The 19,088-nt window shown below is 39.5% G+C and overlaps 1 protein-coding gene across 1 annotated transcript in view; it reads left to right on the top strand.

Moving 5' to 3' along the window:
* si:ch211-186j3.6 (neural-cadherin) overlaps positions 1-19,088 on the top strand; it is a 276,919-nt gene that overhangs the window by 179,004 nt on the left and 78,827 nt on the right. The window contains exon 26 of the mRNA XM_041034346.1: positions 8,956-9,233. Within this exon, the coding sequence (XP_040890280.1) occupies positions 8,956-9,233 (278 nt within the window). The remainder of the gene's footprint in view (positions 1-8,955; positions 9,234-19,088) is intronic.

The raw sequence follows: 19,088 nt of genomic DNA, 5'->3' as shown, positions 1-19,088 counted from the left end.
GGGCAGGAGAGGGTCAGAGCAGAATGTGACAGTTTTGTCTTAGATTTGCAATAAAGGTCATACTGCACATTATCCACTACGCTGGAAAGCCAACTTGTGTATACTTTGTTTGAAAGGCTATAGTTAAAGGTGGAATGAAAAGCTGCAAATGTTAAATCGTAATTTTTCGGACCAACATTGCAGTGAGCCCGAAGACATTTTCTCATGTCACAGCAGGGAAAGCACAGGTGTAAATAACAAAATGAATAATAGCTGAACTCCATTTAGTTGCTTCAGTTTCAGTTTCCTGGCATTGTGTATGCTGGCTCACCGTCACACTGTCATTGCTTAATGGGACACTTGAATAGAACAGAGCCATTGTTAATGTTATTAGTAACACGTGGCTTTTGTCTGCTGTGAAAATGGCCTGTTGATGTGCTTTGCATTCTGATTACTTTTTGTACATTACGCTCCAGGGGCGTCCTTCATAATCATTTTGTACGCACAAAATAGGGCTTGAAAGATGCGTATGCCTCTTCCCATGGAAATGTTGAGAGTGATAAAAAAAAAAAAAACGTGATGGGAGAATGTGTGTGCCAGAACGGAAACTCACACCACCATATTTTACTTTATATTAAATGATTAATCATACACAATATCCACAACGTGATAAACATTAAGGCCAGCTGTGCTAAATTGTGTTCTACCAAGACACTAATTATTCCACAAGAACCTCTTTGTTTTAAGAGATACAGACCAACTCAGATCTTAATCATTTACATCTGTGATTCATTATTAAAATCTCAAACTACTAAGCACCTGTTACTGGCTTATCTCCACATTCTCAAACCCTTGGAGCTCAGACGATAAGCTTGTGGTGTATGATGCTCACACTTCCCAGTCAGCTGTTCAGCACACCACAGCACAGCTGAGATGATGCCAGGATGCCAGGATGCATCAGGTGGCAGAGTCTGGAATGTCTTTCTCCAATGTTAATCCACAATATCCTGATTTATTTCCATCTCAGCCACATTGCTGATGAAACAATCTTCTAATTAAATTGAATTTCTTTACTGAACTGAGAAACAGAGCACAGGTACATTTTTATAATCAGAATCTTCTAATACTGTTAATATTTCACCAACTGCAATTTTCATTATTTTTCAAATAGCTTTTGTGTACAAAATTGCTTTAGTGAACACAGTAGGCACAAGGTGCACTGAGTTCATTGGACACAACACAGGGCTGCAGCACACACACTGCCTTTTACAGCCACGTCACCCAGCACCACCACCGTTTATAATTACAATTTTTTTCACTTTGTTTTGTTTGTAGCACTGCCTTCATTCTCCACAGGAACAAAATGTCAAATCACTATTAATGAGGGATATGTATTGTACCTATGGTTAATTGTGGGGGTGTTTTTGGCAGAACATGACTCAAAGTGTGCACATTTTCACGTTGATTGTGTTGTTAAGATTGGAAAAGTTGTAGTTGTTGTCCTTCAAGGTTAACACTGACCATTTTGGGCTCATTTTCAAACTGGTCAGCAAAAAGTAAACAAAAATACAACAACAAAAATAGGCAAATGGAGCAATTCAGCTTTCAGGGTTAGGGTTAGGGTTAGGGTTTCATTTGTTAGTATAGTTAAACTTAATAACACGTTTTTCAAAACTGGCATTATGTTCACTGATTATAATCTTTGGTTCCCAATGACAAATTTCCAATAAGTCACATTGTACATGCAAACTTGTGACGCTTAATCTTATCAGATGGACATCTCCTCTACTGACAGCTCTACATTGTAGCAGCTCAAGTTAACATTAGCGCCACAGACTAGCAGGAAGAGCAGCTTCACAGCCCCAGCTCCTGGATGATTCAGTGCTTTTATGTTGATACCAGTAAATATTATGCTTAAATATTTTTACTGGGAGACTCTGACTACTGTTGACTATCTGACAGTTGCCACACATTCACATACCTGCTAAATACCTGACTGAGAATGCCATGATGCCATCTGCACTCTGAGTCATTTTTTAGTAGAATCTACACTGGCAGAACTATGCATGTAAAGAATGAGGAAAACAGAGTTTGCAGAGCACTTGAAACCTTTAGCAGATCAAAAGCAGGTGCAAAATGCCCACTACGCTGCTTTTTTCTTTACAAGTGCCAGCACTGAGTTTGAATGATTCCCCCCCTGGGTATGGCAGCACTGTGAGAACAGCTCTCTTCGCCAGGGAGCAGCTGTTTATTCTCCACAAGAATTTTGGTAGAGCCATTCTCACCTGTCCAGGCGAAGCAGATCTGGTGTAAACAGTGTAGAGTTTAATTCAACCACTCTACGCACAGCAGGTGAGAAGTCACCTAAGGGTGTAATCACACCTATAGTGCAGTCAAATCATGTTAAGACACTTACATGCTTTCATTGTTTTGGCTTTTCTCCAGTACACAGGATTTAAAATGAATCAATGACTATGAGGTTAAAGTGCTGACATTCAGCTTTAAGGGAATTTGAAGCTGACCACATCGATTGTGGGTGGACAGTGCAGAACTTGTAGCTCTTTGACCGGTTTTATACATAGTCCTCTGTTTTCAAGACAGTGTAGTGATACAATGATCCCAGACATAAAGATAAGGAAACCAAGTTGCTTTTAGGACCAAATAGCAGAATATGAAATAGGAAAAAAAAAAATAGGACTCCCATGACCTCAGTTCAAATGATCATGTCTTTCACTTCCTGAAGATGAGAATGAAGACAAAAAGCCCCCGTATCAAGCAAGCTCCCCTATTATAATTGAGAGTAATCACTTTAACCTCTGAGTCACTGTTTTATTTTAAAACCAGTGTGGAGCAGAACAGAGTCAATCAACAGAAAATGTGTCACTGACTGAGAGCGGTGAACACAAGTCACATTGCATGCCAGGTCACTGTTTGAATAGACCGTTTCAATTAACCACTCATTCTGCAACACTGGGCAATTTTTTTTTTTTCCCCAACCAAGAATTCATGAGGAAGAAGCTGGAATTAAGCCAGCACCAGTTAAGACTGCAGATCCTCTTCATCATGCAATTGATACCAAAGATGACCTGTGTGTAATTTGGTGGAATTAAATGATTTCAAGGATAGTATCACTGAACTGAACACGTTTGAAAGAATGAGCACTAACATGTAATTTGAAGTGTTGTTGTTGTGGTTATGTTTCCCACTAATAACGTGAGATGATATGGTGTTGAGATCTGTTCCTCTTGGCTCGCTAGTTTCCTTTTCCTTTTCCTTTTCTTTTCCATTTTGTGTTAATGAGGAGAATAGTGATTGTTAATAGTGAAATAGGGCCTGCAATAGATCAGACAGATGTTAGGAATGCTCCCTGATGAAGCTCAAATGAATTTTGTATTTGGATAAATTACTAGAGATAGAATATTTTACAAACAGTGGTTTGGATTTTAAATAAAAAAGTGACAGCACTAATGGTTCATGCAGTTTAGAAATGCACATGTTAAACAGTAATATGCTAAATCAGGGAAGACCTACACTCCTACCAGACTAGGTACAGTGGGGTCCAAAAGTCTGAGACTTGAATGGGAAAGTGGTCTATAGAGGTAGTTTATGAAGAGAGAAAGAATACACAATACAGTGATAGAGAATTTAATTGGTGTAGAATAGTGTTGTATTCCACAGTATTTGGCTAAAAGACTACAATGCTGCCTAGGCCTTACATTTGCGCCTATGTTTCTGATGGACATTCCATTTGTTTGCCAAATTTCTTTCCCCTCCTTTTCCCAAAATACCATCTCATATTGTCAAAGCCAAAGCTTGTATAGTTTGTCTGAAATGGTGTCATATCAGTGTCATATTCTGCTCTTCACACATCATCTTCCATCTAGCATACGCTTGAAAACCATTTCTGTTTAGATCACAGGGAAATTAGCCTTGATTTAGGCTATTGTCCTGGACAGTTATTTCTGGGCCAACCCACGAAAAAAAAAGAAAAAAAAAACCCAAAACGGTTATTTCTACTTTATTCATAGTCCCTGAATGTGGAACATCCTTTTAAATCCAACCCAATTTGACTCTTACAGAAATGCACTGTGTGGATTATGCCTGTAATATTGTCTGTTTCTGTCATGGGAAGAAAAAAAATCCCACCAGAACTCTGCTCTGTCAAATGAGAGGGGTGTGCAAATTACACAGATCTTCTTATATTTAGTCATAAATTGTCTTAATAAATTACATTTCATCCACCAGAGAGAGCAGGCAAAGCAACAATCAAAACATAAAACAGCCTATCATCACTATAGAAGAGAGTTGGCTGAACACAAACATTTCACTTCACCACACTGATGCACACTGGCCGCTGGCTTCAGTCAGACCTCATTTCACGTTTCAAAAGTCTGAATGGAAGTGGGGGACCTGTGTGTGTGTGTGTGTGTGTGTGTGTGAACCATAGAAAGTCAAATTGTATGCATTTCACCAGCAGGGAGGGAAAGAGAGAGCTGACCCAGTGTCCTCAAAGGGAATGATGAGCAAGTCTGCATTTGCATGTGTGTGTCTGTTAGGGTAGAAACAGTACAAGTCCAATCATGGTCATAGTGCTCAGTTCAGGTCGATCACTGCAATCAACCCTTTGCCTCTCTCTTTGCTTCTTTCCCTGGTGCTTGTTCTTTGTTTCACGTGGCAATTGTCAGGGAAGAACGGCAAGAGATCAGAGATGCAAAGAAAAGCATGCAAGTATATAAATACGTTTTTTAAGATGAGCAAAGCGTATCCACAGAAAGAAGCAGGGAGGAAGAGAAAGATGTGTAAGCGGAGAGGTAGACGAGGCTTTCAGGTGTGATTTGTGAGGAGAGTACCGAGCGTTTCATCTGAATTCAGCCAGGTTCTCCCGGAGAAGACATTGATCAGAATGAGATGTGAAGCGTGGCGAGGGAAAGGATGAACGAGAGCTGGAGAGATAGAGGAGGGGGGAGCTGGTGGACGGAAAGAAAAGAGGAAGGAGAGGGGTGGAATGAGGGGGGAGGGGTGCAGAAGATGAAGCAGCGCTTATTATTAATGTTATCAATTCTCCAGTAATGCCTCAGAAGTAGGAGATTTAAAAAAAAATCTTTATTCCCTATGTCTCTCTATTTCTCCCTGCTCTACATCCATAATGGAACTTATCCCTCTGTGTTTTCAATCCAGCACGCTCCACTTGACTTTTAATGATACTACATTGGTTTTTGACTTTTTAAAAATCATTGGTATGGTGCTCGGATACCATGGTTCATCTTGTCATTATATTAATGTGGCCCCGAGGGCAGTGCAGAGGATTGTGGAATCTTCTCAATGCACAGGAACAATAGTCCAAGTAACAAAACATCCCCCTGGTCTTTTGTTGCTTGCTATACACTCTGTTCTGCCTTACAAAGATTCAATGCGTGCCTCTCTGCACATTTCCTCAACACTTGGTAGACTACATACAGAAACATGGGGCATGATGATTTCTTTTCAGCCACTTAGGCTTTGGAGGTTAAGAGAGTCCAATACAAGACTAAGTATTGTCTAAACTATAGAGCAGGGAGAGTTGGCCATTATCCATGGAGAAAAAATAGGGAATAAAGAATGGATGAAAAGCAAACATATACTTCCTCTGTTAAGAAATAAAGATGCTTTATTTGAATTCCAAACTAACAAGAAATAATCACAAGAGTGAGAAAAGCCATCTTTTGAGTGTAATATCTCTGCTGGCCACCAGTTGCTTTATGTTTGCAGTATGTGGCTGACTTCACCGAAGCTGTCCTTGTCCACAGATGTCCGCTTCCTGTCTGTACTACCTGTATCTACTTACCTCCATAATCATGGTCCCCCTTCCCCCTTTCTTCGCCGTACCTCCTCCACTATTTTGCAGGCTTCTCCACACTGCATGAATGTGTCTCATTGACCTTTAATGTCAGCGATTTGATTTGCTTTATCCCATACTAGGAAGAAGACAGCAAGGAGGAAACCCTACTGACACATCCTCATATGTTTGATAATGCATTCAGGTTGTGTATTAAGGCAGCACAGACAAGCTTCTTATTTTGAAATAATACTCTGGCCAGAATTGTTTTGAGTATGAAATTAAAGTGTCTGTCAAAATATTGTACTGCAGTCCATCCTGATCACTTTGATCAGTTACAACTGTTCCCAGTGCTGAGAAAAACAACTAAAGAAACTTCTCCTACAGCTTGATCTGCCTCTTAGTATTCTATTTCTATGTTTCAGTATGCTCTAAACATTTTGTTTGACAAGCCTGGTTAAATACACTGCTTCTGCATTGCACTAGAAGGTGTTTGCAATACACAACTAATCTAAGAAGTTTCTCCAAATTCAACACAAAATGCCACTTTTAATGACTACTGCAGTACCAAAATTATTCAACCCCTTGATGACAAGCATCTTTAGTACTTAGCAGAGCATCCTTTTGCTGTTATGACCTGCTGCAAATGTGATGCATAGCCAGACACCAGCTTCTGGCAGCGTTCCTGAGGAGTCTTAGCCCATTCCTCATGGGCAAAGGCCTCCGGTTCAGTGATATTCTTGGGTTTGTGTGCTTCAACCGCCTTTTTCAAATCCCACCAGAGATTTTCAGTGGTGTTCAAGTCAGGCGACTGTGATGACCACTCTGGTATCTTCCAGGACTTCTTCTGAAACCAAGCCTTGGTGGACTTTGAGGTATGCTTGGGATCATTGTCCTTTTGGAAGGTCCAATGAAGCCCAAGCTTCAGCTTCCAGAGGAAGCTAAGAACAGTTGGCCCTATTCCACCATTCAACTCCCATTCAATCTCCATCCACGTTTAAATGAATTTACTGAAAGCTGTACATATTCTCACCAACGTTAAGGTCAAAAGAAACCTATGAGTAGTGGCATTTGTTTCTGGTTTGACTATCAGGGGGAAGCATTAATGTCACATGTGGGTAAAATAAAAAAAAAACCCTCACTGCTCATATTGGCAAATTTACAGTGTTTAAAGCTCAAATGATATGAGACATCAATCAACAATAACAATGATCCGTACAAGCTATATCAGAGTTTGAACCACTGCAGCCCAGGCCATTTTGGGGAATAAGTGGAGTAGATGTGAACTGTATGGTTAGTGAGCACAATTCAGTCACACTGAATGAGGTCCAATCAGTCCAGAACATTGAGCATGAAGTGACCCTCTTTCAGTTCAACACGGTTCACACTGAGTGGGTCTGTGTGTGTGTGTGTGTGTGTGTGTGAGAGAGACTGTGTGCACGTGTGTGTCTATGCATGCATACGTGCCCTGGTGCATGCCCACTCTACTTGAGTACATGCATGTGTAGGTAAACTCAGTGGAAATCTACTTGACCAGTGTCACTCTTACCAGGCAGGGACAGTACACCAACACACATGTACACACACACACACCACATACAGTACACATTCAATTTCCATTTCATTTTCCCTTCCAGTGCTTTATCAAACTGCTCAACCAAGACAGTCATAGCTTCCTCTTTGCCTCATCACCGTTTAGCCCACTTTTTTGGGAACTAGTGCAGAAAAACAGCTTGATTTCTATGACCCAAAAGTGCCTACTGTACTGTCATACATTGCTAAAGTGAATCTGCGTTTTCCACACCTGAGTTATGCTGTTTGTCTGTGTGTTGGTGTGCATGCACATGTGTTTATTGGTCTGTGTAAACTGCATTAGCCAGACATTAAGCATGGATTTACAGTAAAAAGATCAATTTAAGGGGCAATGAGAGCTAGTGTTAAAGACTTGGACTGCATGACAGTCCCTGGACTAGGTTTTGATTAGTTCCTTTTGCAAATATACTCATACTGACAAGGTAGTAACTGGATAAACTATTAATCTGCTTCAGCATCTGAGGTATTTTGTTAAAAACCTACTAACCCAGGTTTAGTCACCATATGTTTGTCAGTGAACATAGATGAGGACACAGAGATTGTAAAGACTCAGTAATGTATAAATTGAAAAGAAATGACAATGTACACAAGAAGATCAAAAACACTTTGATATTAAAGTTGAATTGGAGTCAGTTAATTTTCTCCAGCCAGTCTGGTTTCCAGCCAGTGACACGGCAAATAAGCTTAAGATCACTCACATGTTCCACACGTTGGATTCTGTCTGCCAGCAGTTTGGACTCACTATCCCTCCTTCCTTGACCACATATAGGCTTACTTTAGACTTTTCTGAGCAATGTGTTGGTGTGCCCTAGATTTTTATTTTTTATTTATTTACTAAAGTGACATGCTGCACCATTAAAGGGGGATATGAAATCTAGAAAGCAATAAATATTCCTTTATATAGAACCAAAGTATGTGTATGTGTGTGTGTCCTTGTTTAGCTGCCTTTGTGAGGGCCAGTTTGAATTTTATACCATGTGAGTCAGAACATTATTGGAAAGTGTTTTTTTTTTTTTTTGTTTGTTTTTTTTTTTTCAGATTAAGGTTAGAATTAGGTTTAGGTTAGGGTTACAATAAATAAGTGTTATAGTTAGGCATTTAGTTGTAATGGCTGGTGTTAGGGAAACGGGGGCAGGGAACATAACCCTCTTCAGTCCTGTTCTTTGTTGGGGATGCTGGGAAAGCTACGGCTAATGAAATTTCAGTTTTTATCTAAAATGTTAGTTTTCAGTGGCTAAGCCTTCACTGCAGCTGCTGTCAGTTCTCAATTTTAAAGCAGGGGAGATAAAACGTGTATATAAAGGGCATGCCTCTGGGATCTAGGGTTCTGACAGGTTGTTTTTTGTAACAGATGTGTCACCTCGAGCCCTGAAGGTCTGATCTGACCGTGAAATAAGTTCCAATAATGAATTTACTACTCTGGCAACACTTACTGTGCAAAGGGAGAAACGCCCTGTTGTACTGCTCATAGTGTCTAGGGTGCAGGTCACTTAAAAAAAAAAAAAAAAAGAGGTACTATATTAGTGCCATCTTGTGTTTCACCTTCTTTTCTGTCTTTCTCCATCCAGCTCCAGTCATTCCTGCAGGTCAGCGTGTTCCAAGTGCGGGTAGACGAGTGTCCCAGTTCAGAGTGTGCCGGGACCGGTGGCTGCACTAGCGCTTTGAATGTGCGAGACACACCCACAGTGGTGGATTGTGGGACTATGAGTCTTGTATCTGTGACAGTGGAATCCACAGCTGTGTGCTCTTGCACAGGTAGAGAGCAGTCCCATCAGCCCTGCGCCTCATATCCCAGAAATCCCTGCTTCAATGGTGGAGTGTGTGTGGACTCTCAGCATGGCTACAGGTGAGTTGAACGCGAACATCATTTCCAAAACGGAGTCTTTAGGACAGCAAGACACCACTTTTTATAATAAGTAATATGACAAATTACTCTTATTTTTTTTTCCATTTATTTTATGATAGTTATAATCACAAAGTGTTGATGCTTTCATGCCCTGAGGTAGCAGAGGAAACAGTAAGATTTATTTTTCTCTCTCTCCTTCACCAAGTGAGAGGTGCCATTAAGTAAAAACAAGCAAAAAAAAAGAATAGTAAAACCTATGTACAATACAGAGTGTGCAGTATGGCAGCAGCATAGTTGGCAGTAGTGCAATTTAGTGAATACCCAAACTAGGACAATCAGTGGTGTTTAGTTTACCAAATCATTTACAGGCGAGAAAACTTAAACCTTAGATATTACTAAAGCAGAAATTGCTAAAATGTTAAAATATTAATAAATAAATACAATGATGCAATGTTTTGAAACTGTTTACATATAAATGTGGTAGCACTGTGCATGTCATTAGTGAAATTATGCTTTTGATTTGATTTTACTAAAAAGCGATCCTGACACTTGCATTCAGACGTGGATATGGACACTATGTATTGAGCTTGATTCACACCTGTGAGTTCCTTTATCAGTCTGATTTTGGCTTCATCAAAGTCTTTTACAGAGAAAAAAAATGACGTGCAATGTTTAATTCCTTCTATTTTTTTTTCCCTCCAAAAAAAAAAAAAACAAACACTGACAAAATGATTCTGGTATTTATTCCGCACTGAATCCCAAAATGTAATTGTGGTTTAGGAGGCCAACAGAGTGAGACAGAGTGAGCTGGGACAATAGGAATAATGGGCTGGAGATGAAAAAATTACACAAAGTGCAAAGGGTAAATTTGGACATGATTGTACAGTGACTATGGCTATGTCTCTGTTTGTGTGTCTGTATGACTTTAGAGATTAAAGTTGAAGCCACATAGGGAACTCATTCAACACTGCAGGCTATTCTTTTTTTTATTTTGTGACTGGAGGCTCTCTCTCTCTCTCTCTCTCTCTCTCTCTCTCTCTCTTTCTCTTTCTTTTTTTCCCCTCTCTGTGGATCTCCCACTCTCTTTGTTCTTTGTTGTTGCCGGGCTAAAGAGATTAAAATTTGAGATAATTATTTTGACCTTTGTGTATCTTGCTCTGCTTGTGTTTGGATAGTGTCCGTCTGAGCTGCTGAGATTAATAAAGCCCTATTTATCCATATTTAGTTAAAGAAAACATTTTGAAAATTATGTAAAGTGTGGCAATGCATTTTTTATATCTTTGATGCACTTACATCATTACATCATGATTTGTGTCCCTCAGTGGATAAATTAGTGTGGTGTGGTTGGCGGTTGGTTCAGTTTCTTGTGTTCTTGGATGGAGCAGTATCGATACTTACATGAACAACTGGAGAAACTGACAAGACAGGATATAACACGGATGATAGAAACTGGTATCATTGTGACTTACAGTTACCTACAAATGTAGCATAAAAAAAAAATTGAAAAGGTCAAATGAACCCATTTTCACATTGACTTTAGTTTCCTGTGGCCCAGCTCACACTGAAAGCATTAAGAGGTACAACAAAATATGATGGACGTCTCTGCCCATCAGCTGCCTGGAAAAGTAACAAGTTAGTTGTTGTGAGGTCTCTGTAGCAGAACTGACCTACATGAAGACAACTTAAAGGTCTCATGACATTTTTTCTGTGTGAAACAGATTGTTGGGTTGATCAGTCTGACTCAACTGGTGTGAACTGCTGAGATAAGCCCCTCTGGCTGAAAGTAGCAGCCTGCTTTGATTTATGTTCTTGTCAGTGTAATTAGCACATTTGTGCAAAAACCTAGCTCTTTGGATTATGTATGAACAGTAACTCTCAAAACCCATAAATGTATGATAACTTTGATGTGGCTTAATTTTTGTTTGTTTGTTTTTGTAATAATGAAAGGACATGGAGCTGATGTGAAACCAGCCTATTTTTCACTATACAATGATTGTCACAGGATTGTATAAACTCTTGACTGCAGCTTTTTGTTTGCTATGGTTATCCTGAAGTTTTGTTTGGTTTATGGTACAATATACAATATATAGTACAACACAAAAATGCAATATCTGTGACCTACAGTGTTTGATTCCACACCAGGATGCATAGTGTGCTCTATATTGGACTATAGTAAGTAGTGATTGTAGTCCACTTGGTGAACCATGAGGTTTTTTTTTGGAAAATCTACATCACAGAGCAATAAGCTATACCAGATTATGTCTACACAGGAAATACTTGATACTGGGATCAGTTTGTTATTGGTTTTGATCTTTTCATGGGATTTGCTTGTCCTTAAAACACAAAGCCAGGAATTAAAAACTCTGCAAATTAGGTGGTTGATTCAGACGGCAGCACACAAATATGTAGATGTATGAAAACTCTTGGGAAGTCTGGGGTTTACTGAGGCCACTTTGCCCTTAAGGGGAAAGCCATCTAAATCTTTCAGTTAATGTACCAGTTGGCATATTAGCTCTGAACACATATACTGTAGTTTCAAGCAATTTCCAGTAATATTAGCACAAAAATTTCAGGACATTAGGAATATGTTTGTACATCTAATACACAGGTGTGGTTGTAAGTCTCTGCGCTGCTTAGCTAATCTTACAGCTTGTGAGCAGGCTCAGCAGACATAACAGATGTAGAGAAACCCCAAGCAGCTCATGTTGTCATTGAGAAAGAAAGCTCTCTTTGAGATAGCGGGCATGTCCTCGGGTTTGAATGCTCTCTCTTGGTGCATCAAGATCAGTAAACATCTTGTGCTAGTTTTATGCCAGCTTCTTGGTTCTGCCAGACATGAAGAATTCCCGATTCAACAGCTTAGCTGGTCTACTCCCTGGCCTCCAGACTTAAGAAGCTGTAGACTGCGGGATGTTCTGGGTGCTGTTTAGTTATGTTATGGCACAGTAAATCAGGCTACAGTTTAGATGATTCTGGTAATATCCCCAAGGCAAAGAGGATTTACATTTTGTATCACAGAAATATCAAAAAGACGACTGAGCATTTAACATATGGAATGTTTTTGAGCCTAAACACAGAGTGAATTAATTTCTTGCTTTCAGTATATGTCTATCCGTGGCTTTTGAAGACTGGTATGAGATTGTGTGAGAAGGAGAGCTGGGGAGAAGATGGAAGAGAATGGAGGAATTAGAAGGAAATTACAGGAGTGAGCAGAACCTCAAAGCATATGCTTTTGAGACTGTGCCGCTGAGATGAAGGCAAAATGCCTGTGGTGTTTGTGTATAGCTGTGTGCGAATGAGTTCATGCTGTGTTTAGTTTAGAGGCAAACTCTTTCTCAAATGATGCTGGTGATTAAAAAATGTGAAGGAAATGAACACATCAAAACAAACGACCTGCCCAGTGGCACTAAAGGAAACTTTTATTTAATACTATGGCAGCAAATGTTCTAATAATCCCATAACCGCTGAGCTCTTAATCTGAACTCCCAGGTCTTTTCACACTGATTTTGCTCATTAACAAGAGAGTATGGTGTTTTTCACTGGTGTGCTGCAACTGTAGATGAGGATGAATTAAAATGAAGCTGCAATTAGTATTTTTATTCATGCTAAAGGGAATTCACAAACCCTGTTACAGCTGTTAACAGCTGCTACAGCTAAACATACATCTTCATCAAGTGGAGGAATTTCAAATTTGAATGGGGAAGTGTTGGCAATGGCAGCTATAGTATGAGGCAGGGAGGGCAGATAGACCAGGCATGTTTAAATCTGTTTAAACCATGATGTTTATTCACCAATTTTTCTTTTAGCACCATCATCAGGTCAGTTCTTTACATTTTCCATTACACTGGTTTATGACTTAACAACTGCAAAACCAATGACATTCTCATCAGCCGCAGATATACTTGGTGTTTAGTGCTATTAAGCAAATGTTAGCATGCTGAAATGCTAAACTCAGATGTCACTGTTAGCATGTTAGCTGACTCTAGCATTTAGCTCAGAGCACCACTTGAGTACAGCCTCAGTGAGCCACTAGCTGTAAACTCTCTGTCTTGTTTTAATCACCATATAATTCAAACATTCATACTACGCATATCTGCAAAATGTGTGCAGCCAACATGTTGGAAAACTCACTCATACGAAAATATTTATGTCATATGCAATACAATAATACAATAAAATGTCAGTGTCTGTGCAAGTTCTCATTCATCCAGGTCATTGTATCCTAAGGATAAAATGTCAGTGATTTGTGTTTGTGGTTTTCTGCTTTGTGACAGCTGAAATCCTAAAATAATTAGCTACATTTGAAGTAAGAGGCCTTTATGGGTCCTAGTAACCAAGACCAGACTCGGGACCGGGGTCTGTCAAACGGTTCAACAATAATACCTTAGTATCATATATCATGTGGTGCATCAGAAGAAAAGCAGATATGGCAAGTGAGAAGAGTGAACTCGATTGTCAGGAAATATACTGCTACTCTTTTTGATTGTGGCTGTTCTTTAATTTGTGGGGCATCATGCTGCTTCCAGTGTTAATGGTCTCTTTGTGTTTAGGTCTCTTCTTATTTCAGATGGGATCTGTTTATACTCAGGTCTTTTTTGAATAGAGTCTGATTGCCCTCAGGCCATTTTTGGTTCGGTCTTGTATGCTTCAGTTTGGGCATGTCAAGTTTAGTTACTTTTTTGATAGGTCCGTTGTAGATCAGGCCCAGATAGTTTTGCAAAGGCCCCTACATTGAATGTTATTTGTGATATACAGAGCTGCACTGAGACAACATGTGCTGTTTGTTTCCTTCTAAGAAAGAAGAGTGGGAGGAGCAGACTAAAAGCAGAAAACAAACTGGACACAGGATATTGCCACAAAACACAAGAGTTCATTGCTTAAAGGAGATGGATGCTGAAAGCAATCTTCAGCTTTTTAAGCTCATATTCAGTTATTTCTACTTTAGATATTTAATTTCAGGCTAAATCATTACATTTCTTCATGTGTTAAATACTGTAAGTGTTAACTCTAATTATGGTCCTCCTGCACTCAGAAATGCATGGACTCATGGTGGACAATGATAAATGTGCATGTGAGTTTGACATTAGAAGGTTATTTTCATATTCATTGCTGACATAGACTGTTTCTCTCTGCTCACCCTAAACAGACATGTATGTACAACATTTTGTGTCATTGCAAGTCAACAGTGGTCCAGTGTTCAAGTTACGCAAGTATAATGTGGAACTTGCATATTTATAGATCTGAATTTATTATTCTGTATTATTATATATTTATTCATTTTTAATATTACCTTAGTAAGTGAAGTTTTTTTGCCAAAAATCATATCATATCAGATACAAATTATTATTCATATTCGGTATTGTTTTATATCTTGAAACATGTCTAGAGGGGATCTTTAAATACAGATGTGTCAAAATTTTCTATTACATTTTCAAACTGTTCCCACACAGAGAATTTGGTGGAAAATGACAGTTTGACAATTTTCTCAACACAAAATACCCTTATTAGCGCCAAAAGATTAAAATGTCCTGAAGCCCAAGTCTGAATGTGTCCTGTCGTCTCCAGCAACAATTCACCAGTTTTAATACTTTATTAATAATGTGTCAAAGCTCAACTATACAGCATCTAGTTTTGCATATGGGGACTCACATGCCCAGGAAAACATTTAAATGAAAATTATGCAGAGCGTGAGTAGCTAGTGGGGTTAGACAGGAAATGATGTGAAAATAGAACAACAGTTTTCTTTGCTGCTTTGACATGTTGACAGAGAAGCTACTGACATCCATACACAGATGATACCATAATGTCAAGCAGGTGTACAAGAGATGAGGTGAAGGGAGTCAGCTTGAAATTCAATCTCTCGGTGAGCCTTACAAACCGTCTGCTGAGAAAAAAAAAGTGTGTGTGTGTAGACACACACATACACATACACATACACATACACATACACATACACACACACACATATATAGATAGATAGATGGATAGATGATAGATGGATAGATAGATTGAGCACTCACTGAGCACTGTATTAGGAACACCACACCACACCAGAGGGTAGAGCCTCCCTTTCCTCTCAAAAGAACATCAGTACTTCAATATTCAGTCATTTATTGTCATATCAGCAGTGATTGATTGGAATTTGTCTTAGTGAGGCCGCTTAAAGACAGAAAAAGAAATAGAATGATTCACTTGTATGTTAAACAAGTATAAAGCAGATAAAATCCAAAATATTCACAAAAGCATGAAACAAATTGGCAAAATAAAACCCAACACATAAGAAGACCACAGATAAAACACTAGCATCAGTAGCGGAATTATCTGCAACGTCAAATGACCCACTAGATAAAAGTGCTTCAACTGTAATGAAAAAAAAATGAAAAAAAGAAAATACCACATCTGCTTTATTACAAAATTATTTAAACCTGCCAAGTGGCCTCTGGTGCTAAGTTTAGAGTGTTAAGGAGGTGGACAGCTTTAGGATATGTGCTATTCTGGAGCCTGGATGTTCTGCTCTTAGTGATTCATCTTTTGTGAAAAGTAAGGAAATTAAAAAGGGGTTCTTTAGAACTTTAAGGTCCTTCTTTTGTAATCTAGCCTTATAGATTTCCTCCAGTGATGGGAGAACGTATCCAATATTTCCGGATGCAGTATGCATCACTTTGTCCTCTGTCAGCAGTTGACAAGCTGCCAAACCACACAGTTTTGCGTATAGGTATAAGGATGCTTTCCACTGCTGCTTGATAAAACTGTCCCACCATGGAGGAGACAGTCACGCCCAGGAATTTGTAGGACATCCCTTGTTGAATTTCAGTGCTGTTCATGACCAAGGATAGGTGATCCCCACAGCTCCTGCAAAAGTCCTCTACTTATTCCTTGGTTTTGGAAACATTTAATTCCAGGTTGTTTGCGTTACTAATGTTTGAGTTGGTTACAGGCGTTCAAAGTTTGTCATGATAATAGATGTCAAAGCAACAGGTTTGTGGTCTTTCAGGCAGCTAGAGTTGGGTTTCTTAGGCACAGGCACAATCACATCTGACTTAAAACATGCTGGGGCCCTCTACTGTGTAAGGGACCAGAATAAAATATCCATTAAAATAGGGGCAACTTTATGTGCTCAATATTTCAGTGTAGCAGATGATCCCAGATCAGGGCCTGCAGCCTTCCTACTGTTTTGTCTGCGCAGCAGGTTTCTTACCTCATGCTCCCTGATTAAAGATGGTGAAGCAGCAGGCTCAGATACACTAACAGAGCAAGATTGTGGATCTGCTTTAGTATCAAACCTGCAACAGAAGTTATTCAACTCATCAGGCAGGTTAGGTTCACTATCTGGGGTGACATGATTTGTTTTATAATTAATTACTAATTGAAATTCCTGCCATAGCCCTCTGCTGTTCTTAGAGTTAAGCTTGTTTTTTAGCCTGTCTTCATGTTCTGTTTTACCTTTCTCTACTGCCTTTTGAAATTCACACTTAGATATCTTCTAAAGATTTTTGTCATCTGATATGAAAGCTGTGTTTCTCTTCCTCCACACTGTTTTAATATCTGTAACAACCATGGCTCATCATTACAGTAAACCATTACAGGCTTGGATGGAACACATATGTCTTCAACAAATGAAATGCAAAAAAACGCCAGAAAAAGAGTCGAGATCATTATGTGCTTCCTTCAATACAATCCAGTCAGTTGTAGTAAGAAACTCAGCACATGCCTTGACGGTGGGTGGGGGTAGTATTGTCTGATAGACCTCCTGCAGGGTGGCTTTCAGTCACTGATGATACTTGGGATTGAGAAAAACAGTGTTGTGGTCTGACTGTCCAAGGGCAGCTCTCATTACAGTCTGTACACAAAAGCACTGACTGAGTATTTTCTGACCCCAGAGAGCTGTAAAACTTCTATTCTCTACACCTCTGCAATGCTCTCCTTAGGTTGACATGGTTGAAATCACCTAACACCAAAATTACCGTGTCTGGATGCCAGTTTTAAGTCTCCAGTCTCAGTAAAGCGGGACTGGACAGGCAATGTCGTTTTTCACTGGACTTCATCAGTTCAAAGACTTTGCATTCCTTCGTCAAATTTTTCATTGTGAAAACTTAACTATATTCCCCAGACTTTTCCTAATATATAAGGACATGCTGCCAGGGGACCATGCTTAGGTTTTGCATCATTCTGGTTGATAACATTTAGTCTATGAGGGCTCAGCAGGTGCAGACACCATTGCTGTATTTCCTTGACAGGGTTTAACTGCCTGGCCTTTCCACTGTTATGGTGTCTGACGTACAGATGAAAAATTAGATTTTCAGAATATTCTTGGCAGAGTCTAACTCAAAATACAGCTCTTGTTTGCTTCTGTTGCGTTATAAATAGAATCAAACCTTTCACAGCCTCGTACTAGATGAAATATCTAGCATGTTAGCTGTCACATACTGCCAGTTCTTGTTTCGAATCCCTGGCAAACAAGTGAACTGAAGGAAAGTGTCCTCATTAGCATATATCACTCTGTAAACAAGGCCAAAAGTGGAGTAAGAGCGTTTCAACAAATCCTTTTAACTGCAAACATGATGACGAAATAAGCTCTTTGGTGCTTCTAGTGGTAGAGGAGACATGATGACCCTGTTTAACTTTGTGTAATTCAGGCTGATGCTCTATGTATCCTCAGGCTCAGATCTTTAATGGTGGAAGTGAAGGGCTCTTTGCAACCAATTAAATGAAACACCAAGCTTTTATCACTGTCTCAACTTTTACTCCATGCAGAATTTGAATGTTATGATGAAATTAAGAGTCAATTCTCACTCTTGCAATCATTCAAGAATAAAGCTGAAATCTTTTTCTGTACATTGCTGCTCTAAGTGGGTGAAGTAGCCAGCAAACCAGACTAATGCCAAACATAATACACACTGAAGGCTAGTGAGGTTAGCTGACAAGGTGAATTCATCTGAAATGCGAGCCACATATTATAATTTTAGCCTTTACATTTGCTTTCCAGAAAGGGAATCGTCGTCTTTAAATCAGTTATCCTGCTTCAGACAAAAAGATATTTTATCCTTTTTGTTTCCATGATCGCAGAATACTGTTCCAGCATCCTTCTACATAGACGGAGGCTTTATTTTGAGATAGCCAATGAAATCTTGCTTAACGTCAGCATTCTGGCAGACTTTCACACTGAGCCACAGAGCAGCCTGCTGTGCAAAACAAGAGCCACAGACCCTGAAGAACAACCCACTTTAGCTTACTTGCTAAAGTCTCCTTGTCTAATTTACTAATGTGACAGCTGTAGCAACATAGGCAGAGAGGACCCAAACACAGACTCAAAGGCTGGCTGGTTGCAATAAAGGAACTTTAATGAAGATAAAATAGGCTAACAGGTAGACAGCCAATAATCATGCAGATAGGCAGTCTAATCCAAACAGCAAAGTAGCACTAGCGAATCCAGTGGGAAACACAAAGGAACAGACACAGACAAACTGGCAATGAACTGATGACAATAGCAGATATATACATACAGACAGAGATGATGAGGCAACCAGGTTCAGCTGTGTGAATGGTCAAGGACGCACAGGTGATTGAGGATTGAAAACAGATGAGCAGATGGAAAGGGGGACATCTTATGGACTGATCGAAATCGTGACAGCTAACATGAACATGCGTCTTGTTCTGCGCCTTAGCTTGCTGAATGAGCGACCGAGCGAATAGTGCACTGGTAACTTCAGTTTGCAGGCTCTACAGCTAATTAGCAGCTCAGCTGCAGCACATTAGACAACATGTTAACTTACCTGGAAATGTCACTTCAGTCTGGTTGGATACTGTTGTGGTCATTACTATTCAAAGTCACTGCTACAACACATTGTCTGCCCA

The sequence above is a fragment of the Toxotes jaculatrix genome, chromosome 1, assembly GCF_017976425.1.
Source record: "Toxotes jaculatrix isolate fToxJac2 chromosome 1, fToxJac2.pri, whole genome shotgun sequence".
NCBI lineage: Eukaryota > Metazoa > Chordata > Actinopteri > Toxotidae > Toxotes > Toxotes jaculatrix.
Note: the sequence above shows the minus strand (reverse complement) of the source record. Positions and strands in the feature narration are given on the sequence as shown.